The 16,183-nt window shown below is 39.2% G+C and overlaps 1 protein-coding gene across 1 annotated transcript; it reads left to right on the top strand.

Moving 5' to 3' along the window:
- Positions 1 to 7,048: 7,048 nt before the first annotated feature.
- Positions 7,049 to 12,207, top strand: slc20a1a (solute carrier family 20 member 1a; the record flags this gene model as incomplete). The annotated part of the gene is made up of 10 exons (XM_083911934.1): positions 7,049 to 7,400; positions 7,554 to 7,694; positions 7,792 to 7,877; positions 9,067 to 9,163; positions 10,338 to 10,457; positions 10,643 to 10,849; positions 10,998 to 11,469; positions 11,562 to 11,747; positions 11,837 to 11,921; positions 12,052 to 12,207. The coding sequence occupies 10 exons, from the start codon at positions 7,049 to 7,051 to the stop codon at positions 12,205 to 12,207; spliced, it is 1,902 nt and encodes a 633-aa protein (XP_083768060.1).
- Between the last annotated feature and the right edge of the window lie 3,976 nt (positions 12,208 to 16,183).

Below are 16,183 nucleotides of genomic sequence, written 5' to 3'. Positions count from 1 at the left end.
TAGCTTTGTGTGTTTGTCATTTGTAAAGGCCTATTTGTATAGTATCATTGGGCAAACAGTTTCTTTTTTTTTTAAACAAACAAACTTTTGATTACAAATAAAAACATTATTATTTTTGTTGGAATATCTTCAGAAAGGGAAGCTAAGGATGTCACAAAATGGATAAATTAACTTTTAAATTAGAAGTTTGTGAACTGACACTGGGCAGGGTGGTGCACCAGACAACCTAATATCAGTAGTGAGTCAACGTGCGTCTACAACTCATCCGGTGCATACATGGCATTTATAGTGAGAGCTGTTTCCCCATACTGAGTGGAAATTAAATGGATGTGTGAGCAACAGGTTAGGGACTTTTTCCCTGCAAATTTGAGGGAATGCAGGGTGCATGTTCCAGCAGGCACCAGGCCTTGTGTTCTGACATTCCTGTCTCCTGAGAAAATGACTATCCTACAGATCCTGTTTGGCAAGGGATAGGAGGGAGGGAAGAGGGGAGGCAAGGGTTGGGCTAATATAGGCCTGAGCATGAGAACCAGCCGAGCTCTTCAGTTACTTATTTGCATGTCCTATCTTGTCTAACTTTAAATATGATAAGCCACATTAAAAAGAATCTTCTGCCTTTGAAATTACAGAGTTGGTGAATTTGAAAGAAGTGGAAAATAACTTTGTTCTGACAAGTTGAACACTTTGTGAAGTAAGTTGTAAATCAGGAAGGGGAATGAGGGAAAATGTCAAGCGAATGTGTTTTTACGCTTAAATGCGTAAACCATTAAAAGTGTACAGTGTATAAGTTAATGTCATTGGGTGGTTTGATTTAAGACATCTGCACAAAACGTCTTAACAGTACGAAACATAAAGCTCACACCAAACAAATCTTGCAATGAGTTTAATTTTACAGGAGCAAATAGGGACCAAACTGCTGGTTCTAACTTTACTCATTAAGTGTTGAAACTGGTATTTCCACATGGAGTATTTTCATTATCCAGTGTAACTTGAACAGGGGCATTGATGCCATCTAGAGGCACTTAGGAAAACCTTTAACAGCCGACATCAATGACAAACGGTTCTCATGTTGCATGATGAACAGCACAGAAAAACAAACACAGATCTGCAGGTCAACTTGAGACCGAAAACAGAGTGAGTACTTTGCTTACCACTAGGAGGCGTCTCCATAATAAGTTTTTACTACTGCACGCCACTCCTCATTCAATACTCTTAATCCACGTCCCATTTTATGTGACTATACAAACTTGTGTTTCTCGTCCATAATGTCAAGTTTATGTGTCCGGCACTGCTAAACGAAATAAAAAAGCGAGAGTCTTTATTAATTATATTAATTATCTTTGCAGGTTTGAAGGTAATTAACTTTAATTTCAGGACATTTACCTGTTTATTGATACACTACGGTATTTAATGCACTATATGCAAGTTTGCTTTATAAGACAAATGAAATGTGTGAAGCGTTTGGGCCCTGTCGTTTAGAACAGCTAAGTTGAAAGTGGGAGCTCAAATGGTATAATACAGCTGATCATGAGAATGTTAAGAGAAAAAAATTCTCAAGCTGCTGCAAAACAAATGCACATTGTTGACTGAAGCAACAATAATGATGATTACAATTCGGAATACCTCAAACATAACAGAAAACAACATTTAACTTCATTTTACCATGGCATTATAATTAAGGATGCACCATGGCACGGAAGATTAGCCGAGCCCTCTGGGAAAGTTCTTGCACTTTGTCTGGTCTGTCATAAGTTAGATCACTGTCAACACAACATGAAGCATTTTGTAAATCATTTAAATGACACTTCTAATCTTATGAGAACATGATTGCATGGAATGGCTGTTATTGTTGTGGCGGAGTGTATGATTCATTTTCAAGGTTCTTGTTCAACCTCTTTGTATTTAAATGATCAAACATAACAATGTGGGCCAGCAGAGACTAACAAAGAGGCAGTTATGAGCATTTTGCTTGGTGTTTATGTGGTTGTCTGTCTACAGATAAGATTTTGTCACCACGACCGCTTCCCAACCGTGGGAGTTACTGTCACAAAACTTTACAGTTGAGTAGTTGAGATCAAATAACGGTCAAGATCATAGGTGTGTATGGTCCCAGAAAAGGTGCCGGAAGTACGAGGAATTAGGGAAAGTGATATGTCAGTTGTCGGCCGATCAGCTGTTGAATCAAGCCGTTTTCAATCTCGCTGACATCATACCCAGATACCAGTTATACAGAATCATCAGCATACAGCAGAGTTTGCATTTCACAGCCACTGGCACATCATCTATATGCACAATAAATAAAAGAGGACCTAGAATAAAACATTGCAGCACCACACATGTAATCTCCTACAATATGATAACGTAAAAATCATCAAAACTATTATAATTTTTAAATCCTAGGGTGACATGTGATGCTTATACTACTATTTCAGTTTGTAATGGGGTAATATGTAACTAATCAAACACTGTTTCCTCCGCATTAAGACCAAAAGCATTATTATCAATGATGATGCTCATATTTATTTTAATTTAATTCTGTTATCCTGACATAACAATTTTACTGTGACATTATCTGGATATATCAAAAAAAAAAGTTTGCTCATACCTACTTTTAGTCAGCCCATTATTCTGAAACACTTTTGACGGATGAAAAAAGACAGATTATTTCAACTAGCCGTGTGCAAGTTTTTATGTTTTCAGAATGGCATAATTCTATATGTTGTTGAGCCACTGGTGACACTGAAGCCCTGCCTTCTGCATTTTCTACACATTAAGGCCTCTGTTCAACCAATGATCATTACAATCCCTATTTTAGGTGCAGGAAATAACCCACATGACACGTTCTATTAAAAACATAAACAACTATTAGTTTTATCCAGTACAAGTGATCTTGGAGACATGGGAGCAGTAGAAGGATGTAACCCACACACTCAGACTTTGTCATTTCACAAAAGTGTCATTGTGTTCCCAAATCTTCACCTCTGGTAGTAATACTAATAGGTAAACAAACCAGTGAACATACACAATACAATTTAATAATATCAAAAATAGAAAAAGATAAACTTTGAAAAATACTCACTTCAAATATTTTGCATTTCAAAGCAAACCACAAGACCTATAGAAATCCCCCATAGTTCTGTACAAAAGCATGCATTAACCAGACTTGAATAAGATATATATGGATAAAGATTATATTGCAGATATTTTATGACAGAAGCAGCATACTGAACATGCATGTACAGCATAAGCCTTTGACGCAGTGAAATCATACTGTTGTCAAAGTTAAATGTATGGGTTTAAAACGTACTGTCGTAAAATGGTTTACTTCTTACTTTACAGGAAGAACGCAGGTCTGTGATGTTAAAGGGGTTAGATCAGAACATCTGGATATTCGGGTGGGGTCCTGCAAAGTTCTGATCTAGGTCCTCTTTTATTTACTGTGCACACAAATGATATGCCAGTGGCTGTGAAATGCAAACTCTGCTGAATTCTGATGATTCTACTGGTATCTGGGAATGATGTCAGTGAGATTGAACACACTCAATTAATTAGTAAAGTGTAAGAGAATGGCTCATAGATAACAAGCTTTCAATGCAGTTAGTAAAACCACCTCAAGCCTGTTTGAAGAATACTGTATCTCAGAGAAGTGTCACATGGGGAATAATATTGGCACAGCCGCTCTCTTGTGAATCTATTGCCACTAAAATTGTATAAGTTTGCCAGCAAACTCAAATTTCTGTTTAGCAGAACATAACTTTTTGACTTTTCTGATAAGAAAAGCCGACAAAAGAAAGCACATGACGCAAGTGTGAGATGTGGACGCCATGTAAATGTGCATACTACAAGGTAGCATATATGTTTTATTATGGGCATGGTACATACAGTACTTTACATATCCATAGAGCATAATTTAGATAATTTTACCTTGTCTCTCTTTTCTGTATTTTGTTTTGTTGCGTGTTGTATTTGTTTGCAACAGGTGTCTCAGAGCTGGGTTGGGATATTATGTAGGCTCGATAATTCAACCAATAAACCAATAAATAGAGTTATACCATAATTTCTAAATGCCTGTAACACTGCATTTGACAAAATGTTACAAGAAATCTGAAACAGCTTTTCCAACATCAGTTTACAATCATACACTGACCGGTTTACACAGGATGTGCTCGATGGCTTTTTACATGATCTAAAGCACACATAAATAGTGGACATGAGGTGCAGGTCAAATGTGTGCTGACTGCTTCTGTCACCTTTACGTTCTTTTTCAGTGCAATCGTGAGTCACTTCCACTTGCAATTGACTTTTTGCTTTTCAGAGGTCAAAATATTCCACACAGGTAGCATTTGTGTGCACGGGTTGACTTGTCAGGTGTAACAACGCTAACTACACGATCAAACAGGCCCTAAATAAATTATTAATGAAGAGGAACTCATCAGCAGATTTGGAGGCAGTGTAGCAGTTCACAAACGAGTCAATTCTGCTGACGCTGATGTCGGCCTGACAGTCTCGTGGAATTGTGACTGGTTGAGGGTGAATATCAGGTTGATCAGTAACACAGTTTCAAACTGTTGCTCCATGTTCATGTTCTGCTTGGATACACTTTCTCGATGGGCTGTACACACTATGTGATTCTCCATAGACAGAGACATAGAGGTAAATACTGTGAATACCCTTAAAACAAGTTAATAGCCTCATAAATGTGCATTAATTAGGCTACATCAACACAAAGTTGTTGGCTAGAGACAACTATTTTTTTTTTATAACATTATAATATTAGGTGTGGCCAGTAGGTGGCAGCAGAGTGGAGGTAATTTAAATGAAAAAGATCATCACCTGTCCCTCATCACTTTAACCCATCACATCAGCTACTCATCAGATCTGGGCCATCGGTCTAGAAGCTGCACATGCGCACTGTTTCTCTCATGTGTGTATTTACACAAAATTAGCCGAACTATACATAGTATCCAGGAATACTATCGGAATATTAGCATTATACACATAATAATAATACAACCATAAACCCCGGTTACCACAAACACACTGTAGCCTGAAATAGGCCGATGTGTCTGAGGAGCAAGAAGTTATATTTAGGCAAAACAAAAGACATTTGTGCGTCTCCGCGGTGGTGAGGGAAAACATCATTTGGGGGATTTGGGGGGTTCAAATGCGGCAAAGAAACATAATCAAAGACAACTGTAATTATTCCTTTCGTGCCAACAAACAAGCAAAACATCAGCTTTAGGGAGAAGCGGTCTCATGACCGGACTGGGAAAGGCGTGTGTGGCTTCTCCTCCAGCTCTCTATATAAGCCAGCCTCCGACCGGAGTCTGCAAACGGTACAGTGTCCCCTCCTCCGAAAGCAGCAAATAACATCCTTCTACTTTGCATTTCACACTCGCTCGGGCTGTTTCTCACCTGTGAGCAGGACACGCGCAGTGCGCTCGGACTCAAACACGCGGCGGAAACTTTGACTTTGGTCTCGCGTGTAAGTATTTGACTCTTTCTCTCTGTTTTTTACTTTTCTCCTTCTGTGTCGTCGCTCCATTTGAATTGTGCAAGAACTGCTAAGTAGGATTAACGCAGACCCGCCGTTATTTTCTATACTAATAGTGAGTTTGTTGGAAATGACTGAATGGGCCAATTCTTCTCAGCTTTTTGAAGTTTTAAGTGGATTTATTGGTGCTTTTATTTCGCAACTGGAATTTTAGAGGCTACTATAACAGGCAATACAATTATGCAACGCTCTCCTGTTCACTGTTGCTACAGGGACACATTTCACATCATTTCCGTACATACAAGGATGTCATTTTATTTAAATATTAGCTTTCATCGTTAACATATCCTGGAAATTCCCTTAACAGCCCAGGGGCAGTGCAGGGAGTTAAGTGTAGTCACTGTTATAAATGCCACTGTACTACAGCCTGTGACAGTGATGACCATAACAATAACACTGGGCAGCAACAACCCTTAAAATATGAGAGTATTCTTTAGTATTTGTGGGATACTAATGCCTATAAAAAAACATGTAAAGCATGATGCATCTATATATTCAGTCTTCTTCCTGTTTTTGTCATAAAATAATGTCTACATTTAATGTCCATCTTTTCTGCACCACAGTTCTGTTTATACCTGTTTCAACAGTCTACTGCATGTTTACATCATATACACCCGTTCACATGTCTGCTTACATCTGATACACGCATGTCTTTCTACATCTCACGCCGACAATGTTCTATGTATCTAACTGTGACTTGTGTGTGTTTAACTTGTACTAACATCTAGACACTTTCCTCTCTGCTGTTCTCCGTATCTAACTCTGTGACTGGACTCTAACCTGTACTAACACACAAACATCCTGACACTTATTCTTCTTTTACACTTAATTCTTGTTGATAGGTAAAATGTTTTTTGTATAGTTGCACTGTCGTTATTTGCTGCTCTGTGTGCCCTGAATTGCCCCCCGGGGACAAATAAAGTTTTTTGAATTGAATTGAATTGAATATACTTCATGTGAACCTCCTGTTCAGAGAGATAACTTCCACGGTAGTGCAGCCATGCCAAACTCTAATGTGTTTTCCCCCAGTAATGACTTACTACTGATATAGAACACTATCACAATGACTTCCCTCTGTCGCATCATAGTAAATCATGCCTGCAGAACAAAATGATGCACGCTGTTTGGTCTCGTCAGCTACTTTTGGCCTTGTTAATATGTAACTCCAGTTAAAGTATTAACCACTAACCTATGTTATCCTTATTTGTGTGTTTTTGCAGTGTGTGTATCATCAGAGGCTTGTTGCCACAATGGACGTCTCTCCCGTCTCTTTACCCTGTCATTTTATGATGAAGCCTACAGAAATACCCTACATACCTAGCTAGCAATATATTTTGATTTATTCCCATTTTAGAATTGAACTGAGGGGTTCCTTAATCCATTTTGTGGTACAAATTTATTTATAAACACACATTACCTCATAAGTCACAGTCAAACTAATAAATTGGCATAATTGAACAACTTAATTGTTTTAATTAAATTAATTTGCAAATAATGATGGATACAACTACACTAGCAACCCTGGCTGCAGCCACCACCGTGGCTATAGCCTCTCAGACTGCCATGTCAGGATACCTGTGGCTGTTGGTGATAGGCTTCATCATCGCCTTCATCCTGGCTTTCTCTGTGGGGGCCAATGATGTGGCCAACTCCTTCGGTACGGCAGTGGGCTCTGGAGTAGTCACCTTACGCCAGGCCTGCATCCTGGCTACTGTCTTTGAGACGGTGGGCTCAGTGCTGCTGGGGGCCAAAGTCAGCGAGACCATCCGAAATGGGATCATTGACGTTCAGATGTACAACGGTTCTGAACATGTCCTGATGGCAGGATCCATAAGTGCGATGTGCGGTAAGCGCTCTCACAGCCTACAATATGTATATGACATTGAAATAACTTTTTAAACTTGCAAGAGTTGTTCAATAATAATTCTGATGAACATAATATAAGACTTGACTAAGGACGTTTGTGAGAACAGTTCTTGCTCGTTTTTTTGTCCTGCAGGCTCTGCTGTGTGGCAGCTTGTTGCATCATTCCTGAAGCTCCCCATCTCTGGAACCCACTGTATTGTTGGAGCCACAATTGGCTTCTCCATGGTAGCCAGAGGTCACCAAGGGGTCAAATGGATGGAGCTACTGCGCATTGGTGAATATATGTAGTTGTTGTTCCCATCATTTTAAAAAACAAGTGTAGCTTAAGCTCATTAGTAAATGTCCTTTCAAATGTCTTTTGCCATCTAAAGTGGCATCCTGGTTCCTGTCACCTGTGCTGTCAGGCATCATGTCAGGAATTCTCTTCTATTTTGTTCGCAAATTCATTCTGAACAAGGTAAGAGTAACCCTAATGTACATGACTGATAAGTGCCATTTAAAGTCATAAGTGGTGGACACACAACATGCTAAAAGAGCCATATTTAAAAAATTGAGATGTTCATGTCTTATTTAATAGAGCAGGTCGAGGTGCTATATAAAGACTGTGAAAGTATTTAAACGCTCAATCAACAGAGGAATCCACACAGCCCGTATTTAGAAACTGTGTCTTTAAACGAGCCGTCAGGACTTCTGTAGGGTTGTGTAGTCACAACGTTATGCTGTGGTGGCCAATCATGCAACCAGCAAACCGTACAGTAAACGCTAAACACCGCTGTTGCTGTCATAAGTAAAGTTTATAAAGCTGTCAGGGTAAAAAAGAACAAATCACAAGAACTTAAATGCCTGGGAGTTTGCTGATTGTTAACTGCAACAAGCTCCTGCACAAAGCTCAGTCCTTCCATCTCTTTTATTTATCTCTGTGAAATGAAGCTGCTTTCAAATGCGGTCGGAAATTTCAAGATCATGACAACTATCTAACGGATAAAACATAATTGTGCAACATTAGAACACAACAGGGGGTCACACAAATTGGTACTTTAAGTGGCATTCGCGCGACCCTGCGGCAAATCACCAAAGCTGCCTGAGGCTTTGTGAACGCGACCTTAGAGTCATTACCCGACAGCGATGATGGCACAGAGAGGCTGAGAGCACAGATGCGTAAGACCTGGAAAACACCGACCAATCAGAGCTGACTAGGCTTTCCAGGAGTGGGTTTTAAAGAGACAGGTGCTAAAACATAGAGTTTCAGACAGAGGGTAAATACGGATATATTCAGACAGTATGAGAAAAATGTGTTGTTTGAACGTTAAAGCAAGTAAACGTGTTTTAGTAGAAACCCAAAATACAAGTATGAACCTGAAAAGGAGCATGATATTGGACCTTTAAGATCCTTTACAGAAGTTATAGTACCAGTATCATAATATAAATCTCCATTACAAGTAAAATTCCTGCATTTAAAATTACACTATACTTAAATCTTAAATCTGCTAATCGTTGTTTTTGGTTTTTGGTAAATTTTTGGATAATTGGCCTCTTTGGGCTTCCAACAGTTATGTAAATGAAGCCATCTGAGACATTTAGAGGGGTGAAACGTCTCTTTGTAGGCACTGCTAACATCTCCTGCGCTCACACACTGATTTCCACAGGCTGACCCTGTACCCAACGGCATCAGAGCTCTTCCCATCTTCTATGCCGTCACTATGGGTGTCAACCTCTTCTCCATCATGTTTACGGGGGCACCAAGTGAGTACCACGTCCACACTCTACACCCATGTTTTTTTTTTTATTCACACAGCTGCTGTTGAAATCCCTGAAGCAATATGAGGCCTGAATAAACGTCACTGGAGACACAGAGGAAAGTCTTCTTAGGACATAGTAGGTCACAATAGACGATAGATTGTTTTTTTTTAATCAATTTGGACGTTTTAAACCAAAAATGTACCCGCCTTGGCGTTTCTGTCTGATGATGCTTTCCCTTTAAGATAATACCAGTGATAAAACGGCCAGACACTGAATAGGACTTGATTGCAGAAGACTACAGAATAAAGTAAAACCACTTGAATGGGGATTTAAGAAAGGTTCAACTATTAAATGGGCAATTTCTACTCCCTTTTGTTTCATTTGCAGGATTGAACTTATCAAGCAGTCAACTGGCCTGGGCCCTTCACTGAAGGCTGCAGGCCGGTGTGTGTGGGTCAAGAGATATAACACACCATATCTCCAGCTATGCAAAATTACACCGTTATACAGCAGAGTGCACCTCTCACACTACACACATGTTCCAGCCAAAATTTTATTTTCTGACACAGAGATACAGAAAACCATTATTTTGTGTCAATCAACAATGTTTGTGGCTATTATGGCTTCACATCCATGTTGATAATGAAAGCCACTGTTTTTACTGTGTGGCTTTTTAGTTGTTGTCTACATGAGAAAATAGGTAAGTTGTGTCTGTGAGGGAAAAGTCAGTATTGTCATACTAACCTGCATTAAGCTGTCTAATTCTTGCAGTTACAGCCATGGCAATTTAGGTGTTATATCCAGAAAAGACTATTAATAGAAGTGTCCTAACGGCTGCAATAGCACTATCTGAGTGGAGGAGTGTGCACTCTTGTTGATACTGTTATCTGTAAGAACACACTGAAACACTGGAGCAGGCCATTGAGCAATTTTGATCACATTTTGGGAGAAAACTTATTTTGAGACTTATTATTTATCATTTTTTCAGAGACCTATTTGATGTTACAATGTCTCTAAAAGTTGTCTCAACAATATAGGATTGTATAAGCACTGTAAGAGTTTCCTTCTCACTATTTTGAAAGGAGCAATATCACTTTTGAATATATGAAAGAAGCAGTTACTGTTTCTCCTTATCTGAGACAGATTTCTCTCTTATGTCCCTGTCTCGTGTGCACAGTGTTGGGTTTTGACAGAATGCCCTGGTGGGGTACTCTGAGTATTGCGCTGGGCTGTGCATTCATCACTGCTTTGGTCGTTTGGTTCATTGTCTGTCCATACCTCAAGAAGAAAATAAAACGTGAGTAAATCTTACACTTTTTGACTTCTTCTCACAAATGCATTTTGAATAAAAATTAGTTATATTGGCTGAAATTGCATACAAAATTGAGTAGCCAACTACTATAACGAAACTGAGGGTTTTTAAATAATACAACTTTTTGTGTGACGTACTCAATCTCATTGGACATCTGTAATGTTCATCAGGAGAAACCGCTGATGCTCCCTGTGAAACTCCACTAATGGAGAACTCCAGCAAACCTGCACCAGCAGAGCAGCCCTCAAGCCCTCGTGACACTCAACCCCAGAGTCCTCCAGCAGACAGTCAGAAGGTGGCTTTCAGACTTGGAGGCTCAGAGGAAGCTGATTTGGACAACAATGGCATGGACACCAAAGACTTGGATATCAGCAATGGTTAAAATGACCCCCTTGAAATTAATTACCTAATTTAAGCTTTATCCGATTTTGTAAATCTCAAAATAACTGACCTCAGTGGTTTTATAACGACAAGTAAGTAAATAAGTACACCAACTGAAATAAAATAAAGGCTTTATTTTCATAGGTCTGAATGGCACATTTGGCCCCATGATGATCACTGATCCTCACAGTGGCCGGTCCCACACTATCCACAAAGATTCTGGGCTTTACAAAGACCTGCTCCACAAGCTTCACATGGCTAAGGTCGGTGACTGCATTGGTGACAGTGATACGGAGGAGCGGCCCATCAGGAGGAACAACAGCTACACCTCCTATACAATGGCTATTTATGGCATTCAAGGAGATCCTAAATACAAGGAGCTGGATGGTGGGCTGCAGGGAAGACCAAGGGTGGACAGTTACAGCAGCTACAGCTCGGCAGTGACCAATGGGAGTGCTGTCCAGGAAGTAAACGTGACTCAAGAAGCTGGCAGGGAGCTCACTCTGGAAGAAGATGAGCTTGAAGTCGACCAACCTGCTGTCTCCTTGCTTTTCCAGTTCCTGCAGATACTCACAGCATGTTTTGGCTCCTTTGCTCACGGTGGGAATGATGTCAGGTAGGCAAAGGTGGTTTTCTATTGAGAAATATATATATATATGTATGTGCTGTTTATTCAGATAAGTTATATACAGCATTTTTTATCACTAGCAATGCAATTGGTCCACTGGTGGCTCTCTGGCTTCTGTATGAGAGCGGCTCAGTGATGTCCAACAATCCAACACCAATTTGGTTGCTTCTTTACGGCGGAGTGGGCATCTGCGCTGGACTCTGGGTGTGGGGCCGCAGAGTGATGCAGACCATGGGCAAAGACCTTACACCCATTACTCCCTCCAGGTATGCCACACATTCATATTCCATAACAACAACAATTCTAATATATCTGATAGTCAAAGCATACTAACATGTTTTTTTTTGTAATTTAGTGGATTCAGCATTGAGCTGGCTTCAGCACTCACAGTTGTTGTGGCATCCAATATTGGTCTTCCTGTCAGCACAACACACTGCAAGGTGACGAAACTCTGAAACTTCAACCTAAATAGATGAATGATTAAAAGTAGGCTCAGCTTTGAATAGGTGTTTTAAAAGTATTGCAAATGCGTGCACCCAATGGTCACATCTGACTTTTATATCGACACAGGTGGGATCCGTGGTGGCTGTGGGATGGCTGCGCTCCAGGAAATCAGTTGACTGGCGTCTGTTCAGGAACATCTTCATCGCCTGGTTTGTCACAGTTCCTATCTCTGGGCTGATCAGTGCTGCCATCATGGCTCTCTTCATATATGTTGTTCTGTGAGCCTCCCACTGCCCAGTTACACTGTTACTTAAACTGACAGACTGTTTGACTGACTGGGGAAAATGTGCCAATAAACAAGTTCCACTTGGTCTTTTAAAATTATGTATATATCACTCGATGTCATTTCAAGGTGAACCCAGTAATGCCATCTTCCAGGTGTCCATGAATGATGTAGGATCTGATAATACTGTTTAAATATCCTGTGATCATGTATATCCCTATGTATATTTGTATAAAAGCAGTATGTTTTAAAAATCAAATAATTCAATTTTTACTAAAAAGTAACAAGTAACTGTAATATACGTTTGCATATTTTGATGTAATAAAGACAAAGTAGTTGCTTGATTTGAAAGGGATTTCAATGTATTTTACTCACTATTAAACATTTTTCACTGAATCGTATTTATTATGTGCATGTGGGAGGGATGGATTAGTAAAAACAAAACAGTAAAATGAGGTGGTTAAGTTTGAAATAAACTATGATTCCACGACAAATTCATCATTGTAAAAGAAACAACAAACGCATGGTTTATAGCCTTCTCACCCCATGCGTTTATGTAGCCTTTGGGAAAAATAAAGGTTTAATTAACTATACTACTACTTTGCCACTTGCGTAAGGACTGGTAAAGGCTTAATTTTTGAAGAGCCAGCCAAATAATAATAATAATAATGTTTTTTGTTTAAAAAATGTGAAGCTGCCCTGCTGATAATTATTGAAAAGTCCACTAGGTGCTGCTGTTGCTGCAGCAGCCAGCTCATGTTCAGTTCTACCTGCCACAGACAGACACACACAGTGCCTCCCCATAACACTGGAGCTCTATGTAGTCAGAAAGTACTGATGAAGCAACGGCACTCAAATTATGTTACACAGTTGATTGTAACCAAATAATTGAATAGGGTGTTATTCAGGGTAACATATTTCTCTTCCCTCACTAATACATTTATTCCACTGAGGTTGACATTTGGAAATCGGCTCACACCAGAGGTGGTTAGCACTCCTGGTGAAAGGTTTGAACTTGTACCAAGGTCTCTGTGGAACATTAAATAATACAGAATTTTGCCTTCAGGGTTTCCAAAGGAAATGGTAAGGTAAAACATACAAGTTAAAGACAAAAGCAACAATTTATCATGCTTTTACTTTTTATTTACTTTTGTTCATGTTTGTGTGAGTCTGTTGATTTGATGAAGTGGCATTGTAAACTCCACTCAGCTCTTCACAATAAAGAAAAAAAACAACAAGGAAAAATGAATGAACAAATTAAACAATTAAAATGAATACATAGACAATAAAGAAATAAATGTATAGAAATGTACAATGAAATGGCACTAGCCCTTAAAATTTATATTTTGTACACTAATCAAATTAAGTTCAATAAAACAAATACTCAGTAAAAACAAACAATACAAACTGGACAATTAAATGAAAGAAAAAAAAAGAAAAATGTACAATTACATGCCAAATGAAACATCAAAATATGAATAACAATATAGCATGTAAAATAACATTAAATTAAAACAATTTACATTTTCCACAGCCACTAAAATAAAGTTCAATGCAAAAAAGTACCAAATAAAAAACAATTTGGAAAATGAATGAACAAAATAAACAATTAAATTAATATATAGATAATAAAGATATAAATTAATAGAAATGTACAATGAAATGCCAAAGGAAACTTAACAATATTATGTGAAAAGTAAAGTTGCACAATGTCAACAGAAAGTTTTCACAATAAATTAAAAAACTTAAGAAATACAGTTGACAATGAAAAATTAAAAATTAAGTTGCAGGAATTCTAATTGCATTATTGACCCATATCTAGTTGAGTTAGGGAGTACCAAGGGTTGAATGCCAGATGTATCAAACTCTAAAGAGGTTCTTCGGGATCTGAGAACTTGTCTGAGCTCTGTCTGGACAATGAACCAACATGGACGGTTTGTTTAATCCTTCATGACTCCAGTAATGGTCCAAGAACTTTTTTTCCAGCGACACAATTTCTTCTACTGCATACTTCCAAAACAAAGAGTGACAAGAACACTCTATACCCTAGGGTTTTGGGTGGACTACCAAGAACCCTATTGGGGTGAAAGGGATTATTCTGCCCTTATAAATATCACGCCCAATACTAACCTATAGATCAAGTTGTGAAACTGGCTTCATAGTAAATCCAAATGTTGTTTATGCACTTGTACCTGGTGATGTTCCATGATTTACCAGGTGCTACTTGAAGACCGGAAAACTGGGACTCCAAAGGGTCGATTGGCGGCTGTAAAAATATCCAAAGGGCGTCTTCGGGATCAAAAAACTGCTGCTTTTCACCAGATGTATGCTCTGGTAATTTAGTTCCTTCATGCTCTGTCTGGACAATGAACCAACATGGACGATTTGTATAATCCTTCATGACTCCAGTAATGGTCCAAGAACTTTTTTTCCAGCGACACAATTTCTTCTACTGCATACTTCCAAAACAAAGAGTGACAAGAACACGCTAGACCCTAGGGTTATGGGTGGACTACCAAGAACCCTATTGGGGTGAAAGGGATTATTCTGCCCTTATAAATATCACGCCCAATACTAGCCTATGGATCAAGTTGTGAAACTGGCTTCATAGTACATCCAAATGTTGTTTATGCACTTGTTCCTGGTGATGTTCCATGATTTACCAGGTGCTACTTGAAGCAGGAAAATGGGGATTCCAAAAGGTCGATTGGCGGCTGTAAAAATATCCAAAGGGCGTCTTCGGGATCAAAAAACTGCTGCTTTTCACCAGATGTATGCTCTGGTAATTTAGTTCCTTCATGCTCTGTCTGGACAATGAACCAACATGGACGGTTTGTTTAATCCTTCATGACTCCAGTAATGGTCCAAGAACTTTTTTTCCAGCGACACAATTTCTTCTACTGCATACTTCCAAAACAAAGAGTGACAAGAACACGCTATACCCTAGGGTTTTGGGTGGACTACCAAGAACCCTATTGGGGTGAAAGGGATTATTCTGCCCTTATAAATATCACGCCCAATACTAGCCTATGGATCAAGTTGTGAAACTGGCTTCATAGTACATCCAAATGTTGTTTATGCACTTGTTCCTGGTGATGTTCCATGATTTACCAGGTGCTACTTGGAGGAAGGAAAATGGGGATTCCAAAAGGTCGATTGCAGCTGTAAAAATATCCAAAGGGCGTCTTCGGGATCAAAAAACTGCTGCTTTTCACCAGATGTATGCTCTGGTAATTTAGTTCCTTCATGCTCTGTCTGGACAATGAACCAACATGGACGGTTTGTTTAATCCTTCATGACTCCAGTAATGGTCCAAGAACTTTTTTTCCAGCGACACAATTTCTTCTACTGCATACTTCAAAAACAAAGAGTGACAAGAACATGCTAGACCCTAGGGTTTTGCGTGGACTACCAAGAACCCTATTGGGGTGAAAGGGATTATTCTGCCCTTATAAATATCACGCCCATTACTAGCCTATGGATCAAGTTGTGAAACTGGCTTCATAGTACATCCAAATGTTGTTTATGCACTTGTTCCTGGTGATGTTCCATGATTTACCAGGTGCTACTTGGAGGAAGGAAAATGGGGATTCCAAAAGGTCGATTGGCGATTGTAAAAATATCCAAAGGGCGTCTTCGGGATCAAAAAACTGCTGCTTTTCACCAGATGTATGCTCTGGTAATTTAGTTCCTTCATGCTCTGTCTGGACAATGAACCAACATGGACGATTTGTATAATCCTTCATGACTCCAGTAATGGTCCAAGAACTTTTTTTCCAGCGACACAATTTCTTCTACTGCATACTTCCAAAACAATGAGTGACAAGAACACGCTAGACCCTAGGGTTATGGGTGGACTACCAAGAACCCTATTGGGGTGAAAGGGATTATTCTGCCCTTATAAATATCACGCCCAATACTAGCCTATGGATCAAGTTGTGAAACTGGCTTCATAGTACATCCAAATGTTGTTTA

This window comes from Echiichthys vipera, assembly GCF_963691815.1.
Source record: "Echiichthys vipera genome assembly, chromosome: 4".
Classification (NCBI taxonomy): Eukaryota; Metazoa; Chordata; class Actinopteri; order Perciformes; family Trachinidae; genus Echiichthys; species Echiichthys vipera.
Note: the sequence above shows the minus strand (reverse complement) of the source record. Positions and strands in the feature narration are given on the sequence as shown.